This window comes from Archocentrus centrarchus, chromosome 7, assembly GCF_007364275.1.
Source record: "Archocentrus centrarchus isolate MPI-CPG fArcCen1 chromosome 7, fArcCen1, whole genome shotgun sequence".
Taxonomy (NCBI): domain Eukaryota; kingdom Metazoa; phylum Chordata; class Actinopteri; order Cichliformes; family Cichlidae; genus Archocentrus; species Archocentrus centrarchus.
This window is the reverse complement of record NC_044352.1, coordinates 25306049-25326547: the sequence shown is the minus strand read 5'-3', so window position 1 is coordinate 25326547 and position 20499 is coordinate 25306049. Positions and strand designations below refer to the sequence as shown.

At 42.0% G+C, this 20499-nt stretch overlaps 3 protein-coding genes across 3 annotated transcripts; all 3 read right to left on the bottom strand.

Moving 5' to 3' along the window:
* Positions 1 to 1364: 1364 nt before the first annotated feature.
* Positions 1365 to 5396, bottom strand: LOC115783216 (uncharacterized oxidoreductase At1g06690, chloroplastic-like). Its single transcript, XM_030733939.1, has 8 exons — positions 5255 to 5396; positions 4984 to 5146; positions 4535 to 4635; positions 3643 to 3729; positions 3091 to 3238; positions 2880 to 2959; positions 2695 to 2788; positions 1365 to 2214 (listed from the first exon to the last, which is right to left on the bottom strand). Exons 2-8 carry the CDS (start codon positions 5093 to 5095, stop codon positions 1805 to 1807), a joined length of 1032 nt encoding a protein of 343 aa, XP_030589799.1. The 5' UTR covers positions 5096 to 5146; positions 5255 to 5396; the 3' UTR covers positions 1365 to 1804.
* Positions 5397 to 5572: 176 nt separating this feature from the next.
* nsun5 (NOP2/Sun RNA methyltransferase 5) lies at positions 5573 to 9237 on the bottom strand. The gene is made up of 4 exons (XM_030733788.1): positions 8110 to 9237; positions 7539 to 7746; positions 6923 to 7087; positions 5573 to 5819 (listed from the first exon to the last, which is right to left on the bottom strand). The coding sequence occupies exons 1-4, from the start codon at positions 9032 to 9034 to the stop codon at positions 5630 to 5632; spliced, it is 1488 nt and encodes a 495-aa protein (XP_030589648.1). The 5' UTR covers positions 9035 to 9237; the 3' UTR covers positions 5573 to 5629.
* Positions 9238 to 10591: 1354 nt separating this feature from the next.
* Positions 10592 to 20086, bottom strand: mybl2a (v-myb avian myeloblastosis viral oncogene homolog-like 2a). Its single transcript, XM_030733795.1, has 12 exons — positions 19882 to 20086; positions 17428 to 17530; positions 17189 to 17260; positions 16971 to 17063; positions 16194 to 16414; positions 15990 to 16110; positions 15689 to 15742; positions 15299 to 15543; positions 14393 to 15095; positions 13863 to 14105; positions 12266 to 12466; positions 10592 to 12142 (listed from the first exon to the last, which is right to left on the bottom strand). The coding sequence occupies exons 2-12, from the start codon at positions 17527 to 17529 to the stop codon at positions 11549 to 11551; spliced, it is 2649 nt and encodes an 882-aa protein (XP_030589655.1). The 5' UTR covers position 17530; positions 19882 to 20086; the 3' UTR covers positions 10592 to 11548.
* Between the last annotated feature and the right edge of the window lie 413 nt (positions 20087 to 20499).

Genomic DNA, 20499 nt, shown 5'->3' with positions numbered 1-20499 from the left:
AAGCATTTGGTTTTTCTTTTGTTGCATGTCCGTATAGGTGGATGCATATAAAATACATAGAGACGTATGAATGTTATAAACCTTTTAACTCACCATATGTTTGTCCTTTAATCCAGGTTTAGTCAGACTGGGCCTTGTACTTTAGCCATTAAACTAGGAAACTTAGTTTCTAAGCAGGATTAAGCAGCAACTCTGTGTTAACACTACAAGACACGCAAGAACAAATCTAAGATTTAACCTTCTTTAAAATATGCAAAAATTCTCATTATCTAAACACGGCCATGTCCAGACTTTTTGCTTGCATCACATTTAAAATGAGAAATTTAAAATTTTGTTTTTGTATTATTTTCCAATAAATATTGAGTTTAAGTGATTTTCAGATCACTGCCTTCTGTTTCTATTGACACTTTCTTGCATTCTAAGCTGTACCCTGTCATTCCTTTAAGGACGTGGGTTTAGATTCAGAAATAAATTAAATGCATTTAAAATGCATGTTGCTTATATGTTAACAGTATGTTTGTCTAGTGCATAAATAATAGTAACGTCTTTTTTGGTAAAGAGTTCTTGAAAAAGTAGTATTTTAAGGTTTTCTAAATGTGTGATTTGCACTCCCTGTCCTTGTACCTGACAGCGTGTGTCAGTCTTACACTGGACTGTACGCTGAATTTCAGGCCCTCACCACCTTTGACCTCGCCTCACAGCGGGATGCTCTCTGGTGTTTGAGGTGGACAGTGTGTCACCTGGGGGTGTGCGAGAGAGGAAAGTAAAACACACTGACAGGTTGTATGCGTGCAAGTACAGTACATGGGTGTATGTTCATACTCTTCACACAGGCCGGCTGTTCCTTTCTGACTGCGGTATTCACATCTGCCTGTATTCTGTTCTCTGGAGCCTTCCCCATTAATCCAGCAACAAACGAATGCACACATTATCATACATCCGACCGCATGTTGTCGCCTCCAGTCAAATTAGATCGCTGCTACTTGAGCACCTTCAAAATACACATACTGTACATGCAAAATAAAACACAGCGCGCACACACACACACAGATGAATTACATAAAATCTAAATTAATTATGTCCTAACTCATCAAAACAACACAAACACAGCCTGTCGCAATCCTACATATAAGAGCGGCACACGCTTTTGTCTTAAACTCTCACTTTGTACAACGGAGGAAGCCCAAAAGTGTGTGTTTGTGCATATCGCTGTCTGTCGGGGCCTGCCAGTGCTACAGGCTTCCCTATTTCCTTACATTTCCCTGACTGCCACACCTTGTACCACAGACACACACACACAATGAGAGTTAATAGAGCATGTTTTTATGATTTGGATGAATTTTAATAAGTAAATGTGCATCCAACAACAAATCAAATATACAAGCAAAGAAAAAAAATTATAGTCACCTTTACACTTTCCCTTAGAATGTATTTTTGGTCCTAATGTTCATTGAAAGATTCAATTTTAGCTTTATTTTAATTTAGTAAAAAAGCAAAGAATATATATTTTATTCAGACAACTGGTAAGAGAACTTTCTCTGAACCCTAAGACTTAAAGACACACATTTTAATGTAAACATGTTTGAGCATCTTAGTGCGAAAGCATTCAGGCCTAAAGGAGAAGCTTCTTAAAGCACCTTAGTGGTTCATGTGTATACTATGGGAGAAAAATATTGACTCCAAATAAGGAAATGTTTAGGTTTTTGTAAAATTTCCATGTGCTGTGGGAGATGTTTCTCTTTGCTCTTATTTCCTCCTCCGCATCAATCTGTCACATCCAGTTCGTCGGTCCTCCCTTCCCTCTTTAGCTCCTATACTCCTCCCCACAGTCCCCGATGATTGCCATGAGGTCCCTGGAGCGTTGTGTCACTGCTTCAATGGCGGAGAGATCTTCCGCCGTCAACTTGAGGTCAGGGCTGCAGCTACGCAGACTGTCACTGATGTGCTGCCCCGCCCCTGCGACGCCTAGACGGCAACCCACAATGACTCCGCCCACCGCAGGGTGGTCCAGCACATAACGCATCGCCACACTGGCCACTGAGCAGTCATGTCTCTTGGCTATGGTTTCCAAGGTGACAAGGAGATCTTGGAAAACACTCCAGCCACCCCAAGTGTCAATCATGTTCTTGTACTTGGAGAGGGAGGCAGTGTAGAGCTCCGCCCTCGATTTTGGCTCCACCTTCCCCAGATAACGCTCAGACAGCAGACCGCCGGCTGCAACAGGAAAAAGGAACAGAAGTAAAATGGAGGGGCAGATGAAGGAGTTAAAAATGTCAGGGTGGAGTGAAGGGAGACGAGAGAGGACAAGGACAGATGGGGTGGAAGGACAGAGAGGAGGAAGAGGGTGAAGAAGAAGATGTAGAGAAAACACGATGGGAGGGGAGATGATGGAGGGAAAAAAAAGGGTGTGCACTGAAACCACTGAGGTTAGAGGAGGACGGGATGCAGAGGGAGGGAAAGGTTAGCGGAAAATGGAAGGCAGGAGAAAAAAAATGGAAGCGAGGGAGAGAGAGGATGTGTCGTCATGTCGTCTCACTCCATCTCCGAAACCCACCATTTTACAGTGCCACACCACAGTGGCAAATACACAACTCACACCACTGAAGAGAGAGAAAAATCGAATAAACTGAAGTAATGAAGTGGCTATTATTACTGACGTAAGATAACTGAATGTAAATAAGAGTTACAGCTCACCGAGTGTGCCGTAAGTGAGGAGCTTAATGTTGTTTGCCACACAGAACTGCTCCATCCTGGCTGCAGGACGCTGATCAATCACCGAGTACTGAACCTGCACAGCCAGAGAGATAAGAGGTGCACTGAGGGGAGCAGAGAAAGACTATCCTAAATGTGATGGAACAGTGTACCAGTGGCCATGTTACCTGGTTGCTGGAGATGCGGATCCCTTTGCTGGTGATCTCTTCCAGTCTCTCTGTGTCAAAGTTAGTGAGGGCGAGCTCACCTGAGGCAAAACAGGCAACGCATGGGACCTCAAAGTCTTCTCAGAAAGCAGTCTAATGCTTGTGTTTATATCCTGTACATTTAAAATGATCTATTTATAAAGTATGCATTTGCATAGTACAGTGCACATACGTATGACTCCTTCTTGCTGCAGGTCAGAGAGGTGGCCCAGTGCCTCCAGATATCTCTTGTCTCCATAGTCCCACCAGTGAAACTGAACACAGTCCAGAGCATCCACCTGCATTCGAGTCATGGAGCGCTGCAACGCCTTCTCCACCACCTGCAGGCAACAGACAGTTCAGCTGACTGTGGACCATAAAAAAATTAAAACAATTTAATGAGCTGAGTGCTCATTGACACCAACACTGATATTTGAAAGTACATATAAACAAATGTAGCTGTTTTCTAAGATGATTCTTAAAGCTATTTCAAATCATTCATAGAGATAAAAGAGAGAAAATGTGACCAGGAGTCAAACCTGGGACACCACTGTTACGCTGTATGCACCTTTAGCCATTGGGTAATACCCACCTCTTAAACAATAAATCCTAAAGTTTTGCATTCAGAAATGATAGCAGTAATCTTATGTTTTGATTCTTAATAAAGACATGCACTGCTCTCTAGTGGATAAGACTAGTCTCACTGGTAAAAGCACAGCAGACCGAGCGTTGCCGAGTGGCTCACCTTGCGCTCCATCGGTCCAGGTCTCGGTACATATTTAGTCAAACCCTGCAGAGCCGGGACAGGACTCTCAGAGGACTTGGACTTCAGCTAACGATCAAAGACAAAAGTTACAAAACACTCTGACTGAGCTGTGCTATGTTTTGTGGCTTGTACTAATTCACTGAATTAAAGCAAAATAAGGATGGAGGAGTTAAAAAGCATATGTGGATGAGTTTCCTGTAGCTTGTGTCGTGAAATAAAAACAAAGAAGCTTGCTGGATAAGGGAGAAGCTTTCTGATTCTCCTCACATTATTCCAGGTGAACTGCTGACCACGGTCGATACCATTAAACTGCCACATCAGCTGATCTGAGCCACACTGGGACTCATGTCTTAATGTGCGGCCAAGAATCTGCACCTCTGTGAATAAGTGACACTAAAGAAATCTCCTTTGCAGGTGCTCTGATTAAACAATACTGAATGCTAGAGCATGTTTTTAATATGCGGTAGTCAGTTTATAAGTGACTGAAAGAAGGGCAAAGAAAATCTATTTGAATTTCTATGTAACTGTGTGTGTGTGTGTTTGTTTTGTTTTTTTTACACAAAACAGATGGTCCTGTCAAAATCTCTTAAAGCAAATATGTTTTTTTTACTATAAAATAACTAATTCTCAACACATTACACAAAATATACACAGATTTCTACCTCTAAATCAGAAACCCTGATTCTGCAGTGTATCACTCAAACTGCAACTGTATAAACATTGGATTTTATCATCACAATATTAACGAGTTTTGTCCCCTCACACAAGTTGTTAAACCCATATGAGTATCTTCTATCACGCTGAATGAAGCTGAAACCGTGCGCCGGTTAGGTGTCCTATTTGTGTGTATATAGTATATACACACACTTACCTGGGTGTTAAACTGTCCAAAAATCTCCTCTGCAGGCCCGTAAATGTCTGCCATGTCGAATGTGGTTAAACCAGCATCTACATAGTCCTGCATGGCCTCAACTGGAGACATGAGAGAGGAAAACAGCACAGCAAAGGCGAAGCGAAGTGGAGTTTAGAGACATTTTCAGATGAGCTGATGTACTCAAGTCTATCTGCAAGTCCACTGCTGGATTAGCAACATGTGCAAATCCTTCGTAGTTCCAGCTATAAGCATTTAGCTTTTCCTCACTGATAGAAGTAGTGCTGGTTATAATAGTGCAGCAGTGTTCTACATGAAGGGTGCTTTTATTACAGGACTGCTGTATTAAACTGCATTATAACTGCACCTAATAAATTAACTGAATGAATGCATTTGGGGACAAAAATAAAACAGATGTTTCCGGTAATATCGTAGCTATCCCTGTTCACCTGCCCTGGCTTTATCCACCGCTCCGTGCGCTCCGGACACCTGCCACATCCCGTTCAGGACCCGGCAGATCTCCAGACCTCCGGACAGTGTCACTTTAGGGACCGAGGACATCCTGCTGTCAGTCCCGGGGAAGAGGCTGCTGGAAGTGGTCTGCGGTTTGACCTTTTCCCCGTTGTAAATAAAAGGCAAAACCAACTTTTAATGTGTTGCAAGCGGTTACGCATTAACCGGTTAAGTACTGATTAATTACCGTGTGGTAAAGTTACTCACTTTGTTTCCCCTAAAAGTCCTGCTGGAGTCAAAGCCCGCATGCGAAACTGGAGGTCACTACAAACCGCCGTCAATTTGAAACATTTTTCAGTGACAAAAGAGTTTGGTAACAGTTACAAAACAAACGCCTGACGCCATTTGACCGGAAATAATGTGACTCTTCAGCAGGTTGGCTGCTGATTGCTGCCCCCTGCTGCATAAATCAGGAGGGGACAAAAATACCTGAAGAGCTTCCACAAAAACAGAAACTCTTCAAAACAAGCAGCAGTAATGACACAGAGATGTGATATGGTTAAAAAAGGCTTTACTTTTCATTTGCATATCTATTAGAAATCAAAAGCATTTTTCATCCAGACAAATCTCCGATTTTAAATTTCACTCTGCTATTTCTGCTGCCGCCTTCTTTCTCTTCCTCTTCCTCCTCTTCTTCTTGTTGGGTTCACTGCCATTCTGTCCTGCCGCAGCTGCTGGTCTGTCCTCCGTCTCTGAAGCTTCGGCGTCTTCTTCTGAAGCTGCGGGCCTCTTCTCAGAAGAAGGCGGGCCGTGTGGTTTCCCCTCTGGGTCGCTGTGATGGAGCAAAAAGCAACCTACTCATTGAACACATTACAGTGCAGTTCCACAGCACTATTGCTATAAGAGAAGCATTAAAATCATAAGTTACACAGCTACTTTCATTAGGTAATTATTTCTCTGACAGTCACATTATATACCAAAACAAAGACTTTAACAGATCAAGATAGTTTTATGGTAGAATTAAACACAAAGCTTTTTTTGGCTGCTCCTTTATTTACAAGCAGGCTCTACAGTGGATGGACCTGCATATCTGATTTAGAGTTGCAGTGTCTAAAATCTTACTACTAAATGGCTGTAGTGTCTTCTTAAACCTCCCAAGTCAAGTACATAATCTTAGCTACGGTGGCTCCTGTAAGAGAGACTACTCTGGCTGCCGTTCATCTGTAGTGAGTGTAGGCTGTCAGTCTGCTGTTTGCCTTAGCTGTCAATCTGCGTCAACATCTATTTACTCTGGAGGAGGCTGTAAAACGTTGTGAAAGGAGTCGATGAGTCCGTAAAGCTCACTTCTGTCCAATGACAGCGATACTAAGTTGAGCTGTTGAGGATATCTTGAACCTTGCTGTCGATAAGCACTGCTGTTTTTGCCGCTGTTAGCTGGTAACATTTTATACAGATGCCGGTGGTGTTGTCTTGACCCCTTCCCCGATGATAAAACATAGGTATGAACCTTCATATCTTGAGTCTGAAGGTGCAGGCACAGATTAAAATTTGCCTCCACGGCACACAAATGCCTATGAGTTCTCTTCTCCTCCGCCTTTGGCATATTACGTATGTGGCCAGTCTCTGCCCACACAAATAAAATGTGATTAGGTGGAACCTGCTCGGTCACTGGATTCAAGATGGTAGAGCAACATGGCGGCTTCCACAAACCAGCGCCTGCTCCTATTTATTTTTAATGGATTAATTCTAAGTTTATAATGAATCATTAAAAATCTCCCTTTACAAGTTGTACCACCTCAAAGATGACTGAAGAACACATACACCAGACATGACCGAAAAAAGACCAGTATGTCCGTAACCTAATGTAACAGCTGATGTTAGTTTTAAGATTTTTTTCAATAGGACATTATTACATAATCAAAGTATTTACTGTACCGTATCTTAACAGCCGGTTCCTGCTTTGTATTTCCAGCCTTACTGTGTTTCTCCAGCAGGGCCACGAAGAAGCCGTGTGTGAGGGTCTTGGCGATGCTGGCACGCAGACACTGTGAGAGCGGCTTCAGGCCTCGTTCAGGCCACTCAGCCAGCAGAGGAACCAGTCTGGACAGGGAGACACGAAAGCATTCGTGTAACAAGTCTAACAGCCAGTTCAGCATAAATGACAGCACCCCAGGGACCAAACTAGCATCTGTACAGTTACAAGCAAAACAGTCAACCCCCCGCCCCACCCCCACCCCGTTGCGTATGGTTTATCAGTATTTGAATGTTTCACTAACAGAGATGTGCTTTCTTCGTTACATTTCTCTCTTAATGAAAATCTCAAATTTCATGCCCTCAGTATCTAAAAATGGTATCACACACCAGTACTGTCCAGTTCATTTACAACGCTGCAATACACTACTACTACCATAATGAGTGTGTGTTTGTGTGTCAAAGTGTAGAGATCACCGAGAAATCATGTAATACTGCAGTTCTCTCCAGTTTACATAATCTAGGCAGATAATTATGAAGAGAATATTTTAACAAATAAACATCTTCATGCCGTCGCTACCTGAAGCAGGGGTTCTGCTGCAGACAGGCGGCTAACACCTCCTCGTTCTCCTGTTTGTGGATGGAACAGGTGGAGTAGACCAGGCGCTTCAGGCGGGGAAACCCGAGAGCGTGGTTGAGGCAGCGCAGCTGGAAGGAGGCCAAAGAGGCCAGACGAGCCCGTTCCTTCTCCTGATCAGCAGAGGTGTTGTCCTGGAGGCACACCATACCTGAACACACAGAGATTACAAAGTTGTTGTTTTTACTACAATCAAGTTGTTGCTTATTTGTTTATTTGCACACAGGGACTGTGGTCTCTGGTTATGCTTGTGAAACACAGCTAAGCTCTGCGGTATCTGGTTAAGGGAAGCATGAATACGAGAAAGGAGGAGTGGATCTGTGATGTCTAAACAGGTTTTTGATCCATCTGCACACCCACGTCTTTGAATTGAATGACAATTACATAAACAACAAATTTGATTAAAAACAAATGACAAAAAAAAAATAAATAAATATTGAATATAAAGTGAAGATACACACATACAAGAAACCCACTTCAGTCATACAAACACGGGGATAACTGGTCACACTACCTGATCCACTGCAGGAGGGATCGAGCAGGATATACTCAACATCCTTATACTGCGGGTTGTCAGGGTCCACCTTCAGGAAGTCCTGGTTGGCCAGCTGCTGACAGGTGACCCCTGCTCGGAGCAGGAGGGTTGACATGGTGGCCAAGCGTTTTCCATCCAAATCAAAGGCAAACAGCCTGCCTTTGTTCTTCATGATGGCTGCAAGCTGGCTGGTTTTGTTGCCAGGTGCAGCACAGGCATCAATGACGTGGCTCCCAGGTGGAGGATTGAGAAAATGAGCGGGGAGGCAGCTGGCTTTGTCCTGCAGGATAATGTGGCCTGCTTTGTACAGGAAGTGGTCATGGAAGTCAGTTTTAGGGGAGAAGACCAGCAACTCTGGCAGATGCAGGTCACTCAGAAAGTATCTCTCCTTCAGGGACAAGTCGGCCAGCGTGGTGGCCTTTCCTAGGTAGGAGAAGCCATCCCTCTTCAGGTAGTCCACAACATCCTCCACGGTGGTCTTCAGAGTGTTCACACGCGCATATCTGGGCAGCTGGTCCCCGGCTGGCTGCTTGACACTCGGAGGAAGCAGGTCTTCACTCCTGCTCACCTTCTGCTTCACCTTCATGCGAGCCAGCTCCGCCTGCAGCCTGGAGCGATGCTTCATCATCACGGACTTCCACGATCCGCCGCACTTCAGCCCCTGGCCAATCAGCAGGTCGTACACCAGAACCTTTGCCAGGTGCATCTTGAGCTTGGTCTGCTTGAGCAGCTTGGTGGACTCGATGATCTCCTGCAGGATGGAGGAAAACTTCTGGGTCTCACAGACGAGCGCGAACAGCTGCTTGATGTTCTTAAATTTACTATCGTAAACCAGAGTTTTCAGAGCGCCCTGTTTCCCCTCAGCTTTCGCCAGGATCTCAGCTGCCTTCACGTACAGAGCCATGGCGAAACTTTACAGAGTTTACCCTGTAATGTAACGTTTTATTTTCTCCTGCTGGTCGGAAACGTTCCTCTCCCACACGCAGCCTCCTCTTCTGTCTTTAGCGATGAGCAGGAAACACCGGGCGGGTTTATTTCGCGTCCATAACAGAAGCTGCTTCACCACCTTTCCTACTTGCACACGTGAGAGAGGATGGGTCATGACACCGGAAGTACAACCTGACACACTGTTGTCGTCTGACGTAACAGGCCCCTTCAGCCAATCATCAATGGTATCTGAACGATCGCGGTAACTCGCGTGTTTAGGACGTGTTTAGCGTCAGAGTAAACAAAATATTTCAATTGTTGCAATTATTAAAATGACTCGTTCTCAGACTCTTTTTAAAGGTAAATTTTATTCTTCCAATTTGTTAAATATTAACACTTTACAGCCTCTGTTTCTGATCACATTATATACAAGTGTAGTGCTACTGGGAAACACACTTGAAACCTGTGGCCACATATATGCTTCATTGTTTAATGCAAACACATTTTGTGGATGTTTCCCTGAGGAGATCAAACTCACATCACACACTGGTGTTTATTTTCAACACAATCATTACTGCAGTAAATTCAGGTAGCTGTCATTCATCTCTGCTGATCTCTCTTGGTCAGATAACATCACAGCTGTTATCAAGAAGGCTCAGCAGCGACTTCACTTCCTGAGGGTCCTCAGGAAGAACAACTTGGACTCAAACCTGCTGCTGACCTTCTACCGCTCATCCATTGAGAGCCTGCTGACGTACTGTATCACAGTATGGTACGGCAGCTGCACTGAGGCAGACAGGGTCAGGCTTCAGAGGGTAGTCAAGACAGCACAAAGAATCGTTGGCTGCCCTCTCCCCTCCCTAATGGACATCTACACCTCCCGCTGTATCAGCAGAGCCAGGAACATCATCAAGGACAGCTCACACCCTGGCTTTGACCTGTTTGACCTGCTGCCCTCTGGCAGGCGCTACAGGTGCATCAAAGCCAGAACAAACAGACTCAAGAACAGTTTCTTCGCCAGAGCAATCACCACCCTGAACTCACACACTCACCCACTGTAACTGTGCAATATTATATTATTCATACTGAACAATATCTGACATTCCTATATTGTGTAATATCCAGTATTCATTCACTAGTGCAATATTCATTCACCAAGTGCAATATTCATCATCTTCATTATTATATGTATACACATATTTACTTTTCTTACAATGTACAGATGCACCAATGTATGTATATATTTTTATACATTCTATTTTTTGCATATTTTACACATTATTTCTGTATATCTCTTGATTATATTGATCATACTAGATTATAATATTTTTATAATATTTTTATTTTAGAGAGTTTGATTTTCTGTTACATGGCACTGAACAGGAGTGGCCCTCCAATCTCATTGTACATCCTGTATAATGACAATAAAGGCATTCTATTCTATTCTATTCTATTCAATGCAAACTTCAGTTTGTTTAAAAAGCCTACATGACGAGCAATGCCAAACTCAAATGAACTTTTCCATCATCTCCTATCAGACAGCACAGAGTTTATTTGAGCAAAAACGGTTAAATAGAAATAAAAGAGGAGAAATAACTGTGGCATCATAATTACACGATGAAAAAGGAATACACAATATTTGAAAAGTCAAAATACATAACTTTTAGAAAAAGCTGAAAAGATGCTGACACTGTTGTGTAACAAGTTACAATTAATGAAAAGATACAAAAAAAAAAAATGCCTGAAAGAGATGTACAGTACATTCCCCGTTTGACTACAAAACATAAATTGTTTTTGCTGTAGGTACTGAACAGCCAAATTCAACATCATCTGAGTGTGCCAATAAATAAGTAATTTCTACAGGGGGAAATGAATAAATGTTGAACCTCTGAAATGACATCCTTCCAATAATTATTAGCAGGGTTTTGTTTTTTGTTTTAGGTCCATCTTAACAATAACTGCAACATTGAAAAACATTAAGATACAAAGCAAATTATTCATTCTTAGATCTATTCTTCTGAGCTGCATACCTTTTGATTCACATTTACAGTTTTTCAGTTCTTTTTGAGACTGTGCTGAATAGCAATAAAATGCATGATCTTTTTTCTCACCATTTCTAATTTGCTATTTCCCCAATTCATTGGAGAGCTCTGGGTCCTTTGTGGAACAAAGTACAGCTCTATGCAGCACTGCACAGCGCGCACAGAGGGTGCATCTCTGTCACTGATGTAGGTATCAAACTGAGGATCACTAACCTGAATGCCGTCACTTTAACAAACTGATGATACCAGCTCAAAAGAGGTTTATTTACTTTTTTTTTTTTTTTTTTAAAATGCAGTCCAGCAATTGCATGCAAGGCACAAAGAGTCAGCTGATTCATTTACTACAATGTCAGAGGTATTTAGCAGCTCACCCTCATTTTAAGTGTACAGTTTTTAGAAGCAGAGTTTCTGTTTAATGCTACAGAACTGTCACACTCCGCTGCCACCCATCAGTGTTTAGCAGCCCCATTGGGCTTTTTAATGGTCTTGGTCTTTACTGAGTTTTTGTATAGAAGCAGTCTCTCTGTGGTGTGAGGTGGCAGGCGATTCCTTTTTGCTTTTACAATACACGCCGCCATCGGACCAAGACGGTCAAAGCCTCCAGATGAGGCAGGTACCACCAGCAGCTTCTTGGCAATGCCCTGGAGCTTTGGGAATCGAGAAGCAGATTTCCAGTAGAGAAGACTAGAGTTGCTCTCGCACAGTGGTTCAGATAGGTACACATCAAACTCTGACGTCTTCATAGTCTTTGCAGGCGGCTGGAGGAAGTTGAAAATGGACTTCCTCTTGAGGTCGTTTTCACTGATTTCAGGACAGTTGTTGTCTGAGCTGCCACCAGAAGTGTCCATTATGCTGTCTGTTTGACTTTCTTCTTTCAAAACCTGCTCCAGCCCACTGCCTGTCTGGTCTTTCTCTGCCTCAACAGTAGGAGAAGTTGAAGCTTCCATGTTTTCTAATGTGGACTCCACAATGCTGCGAGCCTGAGATTTTGACGGAGGTGTTAGGAACTCGGTCGCCTCGTCCAGTTTGTCATCAGAAAACGGCTGGAAAAAAAAGGCAGTCACGCTGAGTCATTTTAAATGTACACATTCTTTGATCTACTCAACACACACCTTCAGCTTTACAGAAATTTATAGGTCAGCTATGCTTCTGTCCTAATTTGGTACCTGCAGTTTGATCCTAGGGTCCAGCACAGCAGCTATTATCATGTCCTTCTGGTGAATCACTGGCTGGAAGTGTGTGCAGAGGCCTGTGCGCAGGGCCTTGCAGAAGTGGGTGTAGTTGGTGACCCGATTCTCCAAGGTCTTATCAAGTCCAATGAGGGACGGTATGATGAAAGACACAGTCAGGCCATTTCCTTGCAGGACCTAAAGACAGAAAAAGCATAAACCTGTTTTCACATCATATCCCACCAACAATATTCAAACACTTTATTTTCTGACATGTAATCAATGTTCTTAAAGAGTCGAGTGTTTTATCCATCAACAAAGGCTCAGTGTACAACTGACAAATCACAACATCAGTGCTTAGACTTAAAATGTTTTTTGCTCCCTTTTCTTGTTCATACAAAGTTCCCAACTCAAAACAAATGTCTGTCAAAACCTCTATCGATTAAAAAATGCTTAACATGCACAGCCAAGCACAGGATACTTTTAGACAAGCAAGCACTTGATCCACTCTGAAACAGTGACTACAGATAAAAGCTTCACATGAGGACAAATCCACAAGGAAAACGAGTTTGTTCCAAATTCTTCTGTGGAAAAAGCAAAGAAACGTTTGGCCTCAGTTTAGCAGAAACAGATTCTTGCAGGCGTTTGGCAGAACGCCCCACCAGTGTCTGATACACAAATTTACCCACCTGTCATAAAAACAAGAAAACACAAATATTTTTAGAAATATGTCAAAAACTTGTTTTAAACTAAATTTATATTGTTGTTATATTATTATTTATTAGGCAAATAAACTGATTTCTCGTTTTTATACCCAAATCTGAGCTGACACATTGGACCACTCTGAGAAGTCAGAAATTAATCATGAATAATGTTAAACCACTAAAATGAAATTTTTATATTCAGTAAAAATCTGTAATTTTGTAAAATAGTGCATTTGAAAATTCATGGATAATATTTTTTGGCATTAAAACCATCATTTCAATTAAAGGGCTTATGCATACTGATGGATTAACATTACAGAAATACAAAAACTGATTTTGTTTTTTACCAATACCGTTAATTTAGGCCAGCTGTAGCATAAACCTTACACTGGGTCGTGGTCTAATGCATTTGTTAAGCACTGCAGCTTTGCTCCATGCAAAACTCAGTCGGCTGCAATATGTTCAGTAGTTTTCTTGCATGTACTGCCTGTTTCAAATTTTACATTTCTTGTAATCTCACAGCATTTTAATGAGATTCAAATCTGGGTTTTGACTCAATTTCATAACCTCTCCCTTTTTTTCCAGAAATTCCAAAATGTATTTCCTGTAGTGATTAAGATCATTAACATGATAAAAAAAAGTCCACCCCCGGTTCAACTCATCTTCAAGTTTAACTGAATACACAATTTATGAGTTTAATCAATCTGTGTAGGTGTCTATAGCTACTTAACATAAGATATTTAATAAAGGCCCTGTTCACATTTCTTCTTAAGCTGTTTATTTGATTATGCATATAAATTTGGAAAATTCATACCAAGTGTGAAAAGAAGCTTGGTGCCTGGTGTAACTATAATTACATGCATGGAGTTTTTATTAACTTGCTCTGTTACCTGCAAAGCCTCCTCAAAGGGCTCAAGAAGACCTAAAATGTCAGTCACTTGCTCCCTCTTGACCATGACCAGCGGTGGGACGCTGGCTGTGTCACTAGCCTCTATGCGAGCCTGGGCCAGGAGGGTCATGACGGCACTCCAGACAGACTCTTGGACCATTCGCCGTAATGATAGCATCATGGAATTCCAACGACAGTTGCTTGAGGAAGGGCACAAAGACACATTGCACTCCTTCATCAAAACCTAAAAAAAGAAAAACAGCCACATTAAAAGCTTTCAGATCTGCATCTTTTCTGTAAAAATAAATTGGCACATTAACCTGAATAATATAAACAAGAGGAAATATCTCTAAAATTATTCCTCGTGCTGAGAAACAAAGCTTAATTCAGCACAGATGTTGGATCAGTGTTTGTAGTGACTGACACACACAGCTGAACCAACTGTAATGGTACCAGGGCTGAACAATCACACAGATGCATCCCAGCTTTAAATACACTTGGAAATAACATTTAAATCTGTTAGTCTCCTACCTCGCTCCAGTAGGCGCTGCTCTTGAAGAAAGCCACCACATTGTGTACCTGTGAGAGCAGATTCTCTACTACTCTAGAATTTTTTAAGGCATCCCTGATCACTATCTGCAGTGTTCTGGCAACACATGTAGTCTTTGCCCCCAACTGCAGCTCTGAAAAGGGGGACTCTGCTTCGGACATTTGGTCTGACAAAAATGCTACTATTTCATCTCCATCTGGCTCTCCTCTATTGGATGTGCACATGATATTGTAGTCACAGAACAAGTTGCTTGTAGCCAGGGCTTCTTTGGCCTGGTTGGCAAGGACATAACCGATGCTGCGAGGAAAGATCCCGTAGCTCAGCAGCACACCTTCGAGCTCCCTTGCCACGCTAGTGCTGAGGTTTTTGTGGCTAACGTGACGGAAGGCCACAACAGGACGGCGAAGCTGCCAGGAATCACTGATAAAGTGGAGCTGTACAACAACGATGGGATCTTCCACCGGCTGGGACTGAGCCCCTGCCCAGAGGTCAATGGTGACATGAATGGCACTCTCACCATCTTTGGTTGTGGAGAGGCAGGATTTAAGGTCGCGGATGAGCTGAGGCTTGATGGTCCTTTCCACGTCGTCATAGAGCTGCAGGGCCACGGCACGCTGGGACAGCTTGTTGTATTCAGGGTTGATTGTACTCATGAAAGACCTGAAGCCAGCACCTTCAACAAAACTGTGAGGGACAAAATCAATCGTACATTTAATGATATGCAATAAACATTAAATATGTAAAAGCAGTTGCATGAAAGTTTTCACCAGAAAAAAAAAAGGGAGTTACAAGAACATTTTTTTGACTGAAAGATTACCAAACCCAACTAATCTGCCTTCTTTGGACCAGAAATCAACACTAGCTCAACCATCAGCTGAAGATGTCACCTGAGGGGCAGCATGTCTTCAGCGATCATCCTCAGTGCTGCATCAACAAACTTTTTCTGGTCCACCTGTATGGCTGGTGGTGCGGTGCCAGAGATGGAGGTGGGGCTGGAACTCGAGCTGGGAGGCAAAGAGGGACCAGGGGAGGAAAACTCTCTCTTTAATGCTGAAGTCTGTGGAGGTGGCGCACCAGTCTTCTGTTTGGCTTTATGATGCTCCTTGTCCTGCGTCACCTTCTCAGGCCTGAGCTGCAGCGGAGCAAAGAGCACAAGAGGTAAACCAAACTTATCAGCTGAGAACATTTTGAGTGAAAAACTGAAAAGATTTAGGAGTTTATGATAAATACCTCTTAAGAAATACTGTTTAAATGGAGATTGTCTATAGCAAGCTTACCACTTCAGGAGTTACTGGCTCTGCATCTAAAACAACGTCACATTTGAAATCCACCTGAAACACAGCAAATATAAATCCGCAGTTGACAACACTTACAGTAACTTACAGTTGCGAGAAAAACTAGGAGTTTAATGACATTTAAAGCAAGCAGCTTTGCATTTCTTTGAGCCAGCTATTTCCCACGAGTAATGGTTAATTATAAAATCTACTGAACAATAATAATAATCAATCAATATTTCTAATCAGTTAAAACTGGAAATGAGGCTTGTAAAGTATGGACTACAATCAATAAGCATTGTACCTCTCCTTCCACAAACTGCTGAATATCAATGGAAATGCTTTCAGCAGCATCTCTGAAGAAGCCCAGCTCTGCTTTACGTTTGATGGTTGTATTCCAGTGATTCTTCACAGAATTGTCAGATCTGCAGGAGGAATAAAAAAAAGATTACATTTTGACTGCACATCAAATTTTAGCAACTCAGTCATTGCTAGCTAACTGACTCACCTTCCAGGGAGCAGCCTGGAAATCTCAGCCCACCGGTTTCCAAGAATGGAGTGGGCTTTATAGATGATGAGATCCTCTTCATCAGTCCAGGAGCTCTTCTTGATCAGTGGGTCAAGGTGGTTGTGCCAGCGCTCACGGCATTGCTTCCCCAAACGACCCTTCAGGTGCTTTGCAATTAGAGTCCAGTGCTTGGTGCCATACTTGCCCACAAGCTCTACTATCTATCCAGAACAAATACAAATGTAAAAACAGGATTAAAACTATTACAAAACAGGAAATAGGAAAATACACAGCCTAAACCTGACAAGAGCACCACCTAGCGGAGCAAAATATACCTGTCACATTGTATTAACCCTGTTCGTTGTCATATTTAAAACAAAGATTTAATAATTATGTGACCTTGACCTCGAGGAACTGATCTCTGCATAATGTCTTGATATGGAGAATAATCATGCCAGGTTTCATAAAAATCCTTCAAATTATTTCTTAGATATGAAGTGTACACAACAAAAAGACAAAGATTTAACCATATCACCTTGACCCCAATGGCCCCATATACTATCCCAACTTTGCTTTGGTCATAAACTATATACCCATAAAGTTTGGTAAGTGTAGGCCAAACAGTTCTCGAGTTATTGCACAAACACTTCAGTAGAGGCTGCCCAGAAGCTCGCCTGCCATGAGTGACCACATTATGCGTCCCATCTTTTGACAGGAGTATAAAAAGTGTTGAAGCCAAATGTGCATCTGATGTTCCATGTTTTTAATTTTCCCCACCTTTTCATCTTCCTCTTTGGACCAGAAGCCCTTAACTAGTTCAGGATCCAGATGTTTTTGCCAGCGGTGCATGCACTGGTATTCTGTCCGCCCCTGTCCAAGGAACAGCAAATATCACACTGCTTTAGCCAAGAAGTTTATCGACATGACAGACGCTGTGTTTCAATGCTGTTGTTTAATCATATTCTTGACAGACGTTTGCATGTATTAATACTTACTGGTAAAAAACTAGCAATGGTTTTCCAATCTTTTTTTCCAATGTTGCTGACCAGAATTTTGAGATTTTCATCCTAAACACATAAGTTCAGACACGGTGCATGAGTTATCATCAACACATTACAAAGACTGTTAAATCAGATAGTTAGCCAGGTAGTTTTAATAAATATATAGTTTCTTAATATAAGCTAAAATCAGCATGTTGTAAGAAAAGAAAGTTCAAAGACTTCTTTCCACTTACCTCTTCCTGAGTCCATTTGATGTTACACTTGGAACCATCTTTATTTTCTGCAAAGTCTGAGTCAGTGTCAAAACACAGATTATTATCCCCCTCTTCTTCCATGCTGCAAACACAGATAAGCAACAATTCAATTAGACATATTTTACTTTATTTAAATTTCCAAAGTGTGGAGACACACACGAGAGAGGTCAGACCTCTCAGCAATGAACACTGTAATATGAACCGATGATATGGTTGACAATAATGCATCTCTAGCTACCTAGCAACTCCAGAGACATCTTTTACAATGCTCTCAGCACTGTCTGCAGCACATGCAGCAGAGTACGTATCACAGCTGAGCAGACAGTGATCTTCAGGGTAAGTTGCTAACTAATTCAGGAAAGTTAACAGTGACTAAATCATCATTTTCATTACATCTCTGAAATACTGTATGTACGTATGCGTGCGTATATAAAATATAAATTCATATATCACTCATTCAGATATCAGAATTTGTTTCTGAAAATCCAGTATCAATTGAGGTCTACATGTTTGCAAGTGGGTATCAACATCTATTGTAAAGATTAGCCTGCAGCATTTTTATAAAGTCTTCATTCCACATTTCATGGTGGCTCGGAACAACATTCCATTGTGGATACAAATTTTGGTGATCATTAAGTTACAGATGGGCAATGTATGTTGAACGTGGCACGTGAAACAAACACAAATGGAGAACTCAACTTGACATTTGCAGGGGGATGAAAAAAAAATAATGGGGCTGATGTTAATCTATAAGAAAATCCAAAGAATAGGGTTTTATAATAAATCCTTTTCAAAAACATATAAATGATAATAATTGCTGTATGTGTGATGATGTTCATGCAAAGTTTTGTTCAGACTACAGTATACATATCTGCAGTCACCACATAGCGGTCTAATAATGTTAACTACAGAATGAATGGGTTTGGTTTCAAAATGCAGTCACCTTCTTAAATATCTAAGATACCTTTTCTACTGCTCATTAACACAAATATCTGAAGTTCAGACTGAGCATCAGAATGGGGAAGAAAGGTGATTTAAATGACTTTGAACGTGGCATGTTGTTGGTGCCAAACGTGCTGGTCTGAGTATTTCAGAAACTGCTGATGTACTCAGATTTTCCCACACAACTATCTCTAGGATTTGCAGAGCATGGTCTGAAAAACAGAAAATGTCCAGGGAGCAGCAGTTCTTTGGGCAAAAATGCCTTGTTGATCAAAGAGGTCAGAGGAGACTAGTCAGACTATTTCAAGCTGATAGAAAGGGAACAGTAACTCAACCACTCACTACAACTGAGAATACACAAGTTTGATTTCTCCTGCAGCATTCAGATGGTGCGGTCAGAATATGGAGCAAACAACATGAAATGGATCCATGGATCCATCCTGCCTTGTATCACCAGTTCAGGCTGGTGGTGGTGGTGGTGGTGATATTTCTTTGGGCCCCTTAGTATCAAGTGAGCATTGTTTAAACACCACAGCCTACCTGAGTGTTACTGCTGACCATCTCCCTCTCTTTATGACCACAGTCTAGCCATCTTCTGACAGCTGCTTGCAGCAGAATAACATGTTACAAAGCCTAAATCTTCTCAAACTGGTTTCTTGAACATGGCAATGAGTTCACTCAAATGGTCTCCAATTTCTAGATCTCAATCCAACAGAGCACCTTTGGGATGTGGTAGAACATCAAGGATGAGCAGGAAGCAAATCTGCAGCAACTGTGCGATGCTATTGTGTCAATATGGACCAAAATCTCTGAGGAAAGTTTCCAGCACCTTGTTGAATTAATGCCATGAAGAATTAAGGCAGTTCTGATGGCAAAGGGGGTACAACCCAGTACTAGTAAGGTGTACCTAATAAAATGTCATCTGAAATTTTAATTACAAATTATGACCTAAACCTGCCAGAAGAAAGAGCAGATCTATTAATCTCATTATAGTCCCTCAAGTAAGCCACCTATCTGTGATATTTTGGGTTTGGTTTCAATACATTTCAAGCACGGAACACATTTCCAGCCCAACAATTAATTACTAAAAGCAGGTTTTTGAGTCTAATTCTACCCTCTGGTGCTTCCCCAACCAGATACCTTTAGATACTTTTGGTAACAGCTAAAGCCAGGAAAGGCAAAGTTGGCGCGACTCTTTTGTAAACAGCCAAGACTTACAAATATATAAGTTTATACAGTCCCAAAATATGCATTTCACTTGCCAGTCCAGCACCCAGTTACTTGGGCATGCATGTGGTGCTATCCAGCTGAGAGCTAACAGCAACTTCCCACAGCTAAGTGGCTAACATTAGCTTCTGCACACCAAACAATTAAATCACCATGAATATGAATAGTTACTCAATATATCTACAAACATACATTGCGCAACTCTCAAAACAAAATTATTGCGACTGATCGGACAAAAAAATAACGTGAAGCTGCAGAACTTACATTTAAACTTGGCTGCAACTTCCAGCTAACTCCCTGATAACAGATGCCATGAGCACACTTGAGGAAACGTTAGCTGATAGTTTAGCAGGTAGAGCGCCTCTAGCGGTGCGTGCATGCTAATACAACAAGCCAGCCCACTGCGGCGCTTTCGGTGGGCATTAAAAGCTAGGCAGTTTGTGCGGTCACAGTAACCAAACTGAAAAGGAAAGCGAGCTGATGAGAGAGTAGAGATAACACAGACGCGTCTAACTAAACTTCACACCGTGTAAGTGCTTCTGGAAAACAGTCTAGTCCAGCTTTTCCAGCTCACAACGGAACGACTCCTAACTTGGCAACAGGGGAGGAAACAACCGTCTCCCTCACTCACTCAGCTGTGCAACTACGTGATAAATATAGCAAATAAAATTTCTGTGAAGCATCTCCACACAGCGTATAGAAAAAAATGGCCATATGTTATTTGTTTATTTTCATGTATTTACTTTTTAAAGGCACCGAGAACATCCACACACGTGAATAATTCCCACACTTAACCGCGCGTTATAACTCCTCTGTCTCTCCAGTCCTCCGTTTGTCCCGATGAAGACCCGAAGTTAGCTTAACAACTACCATAATAAATAT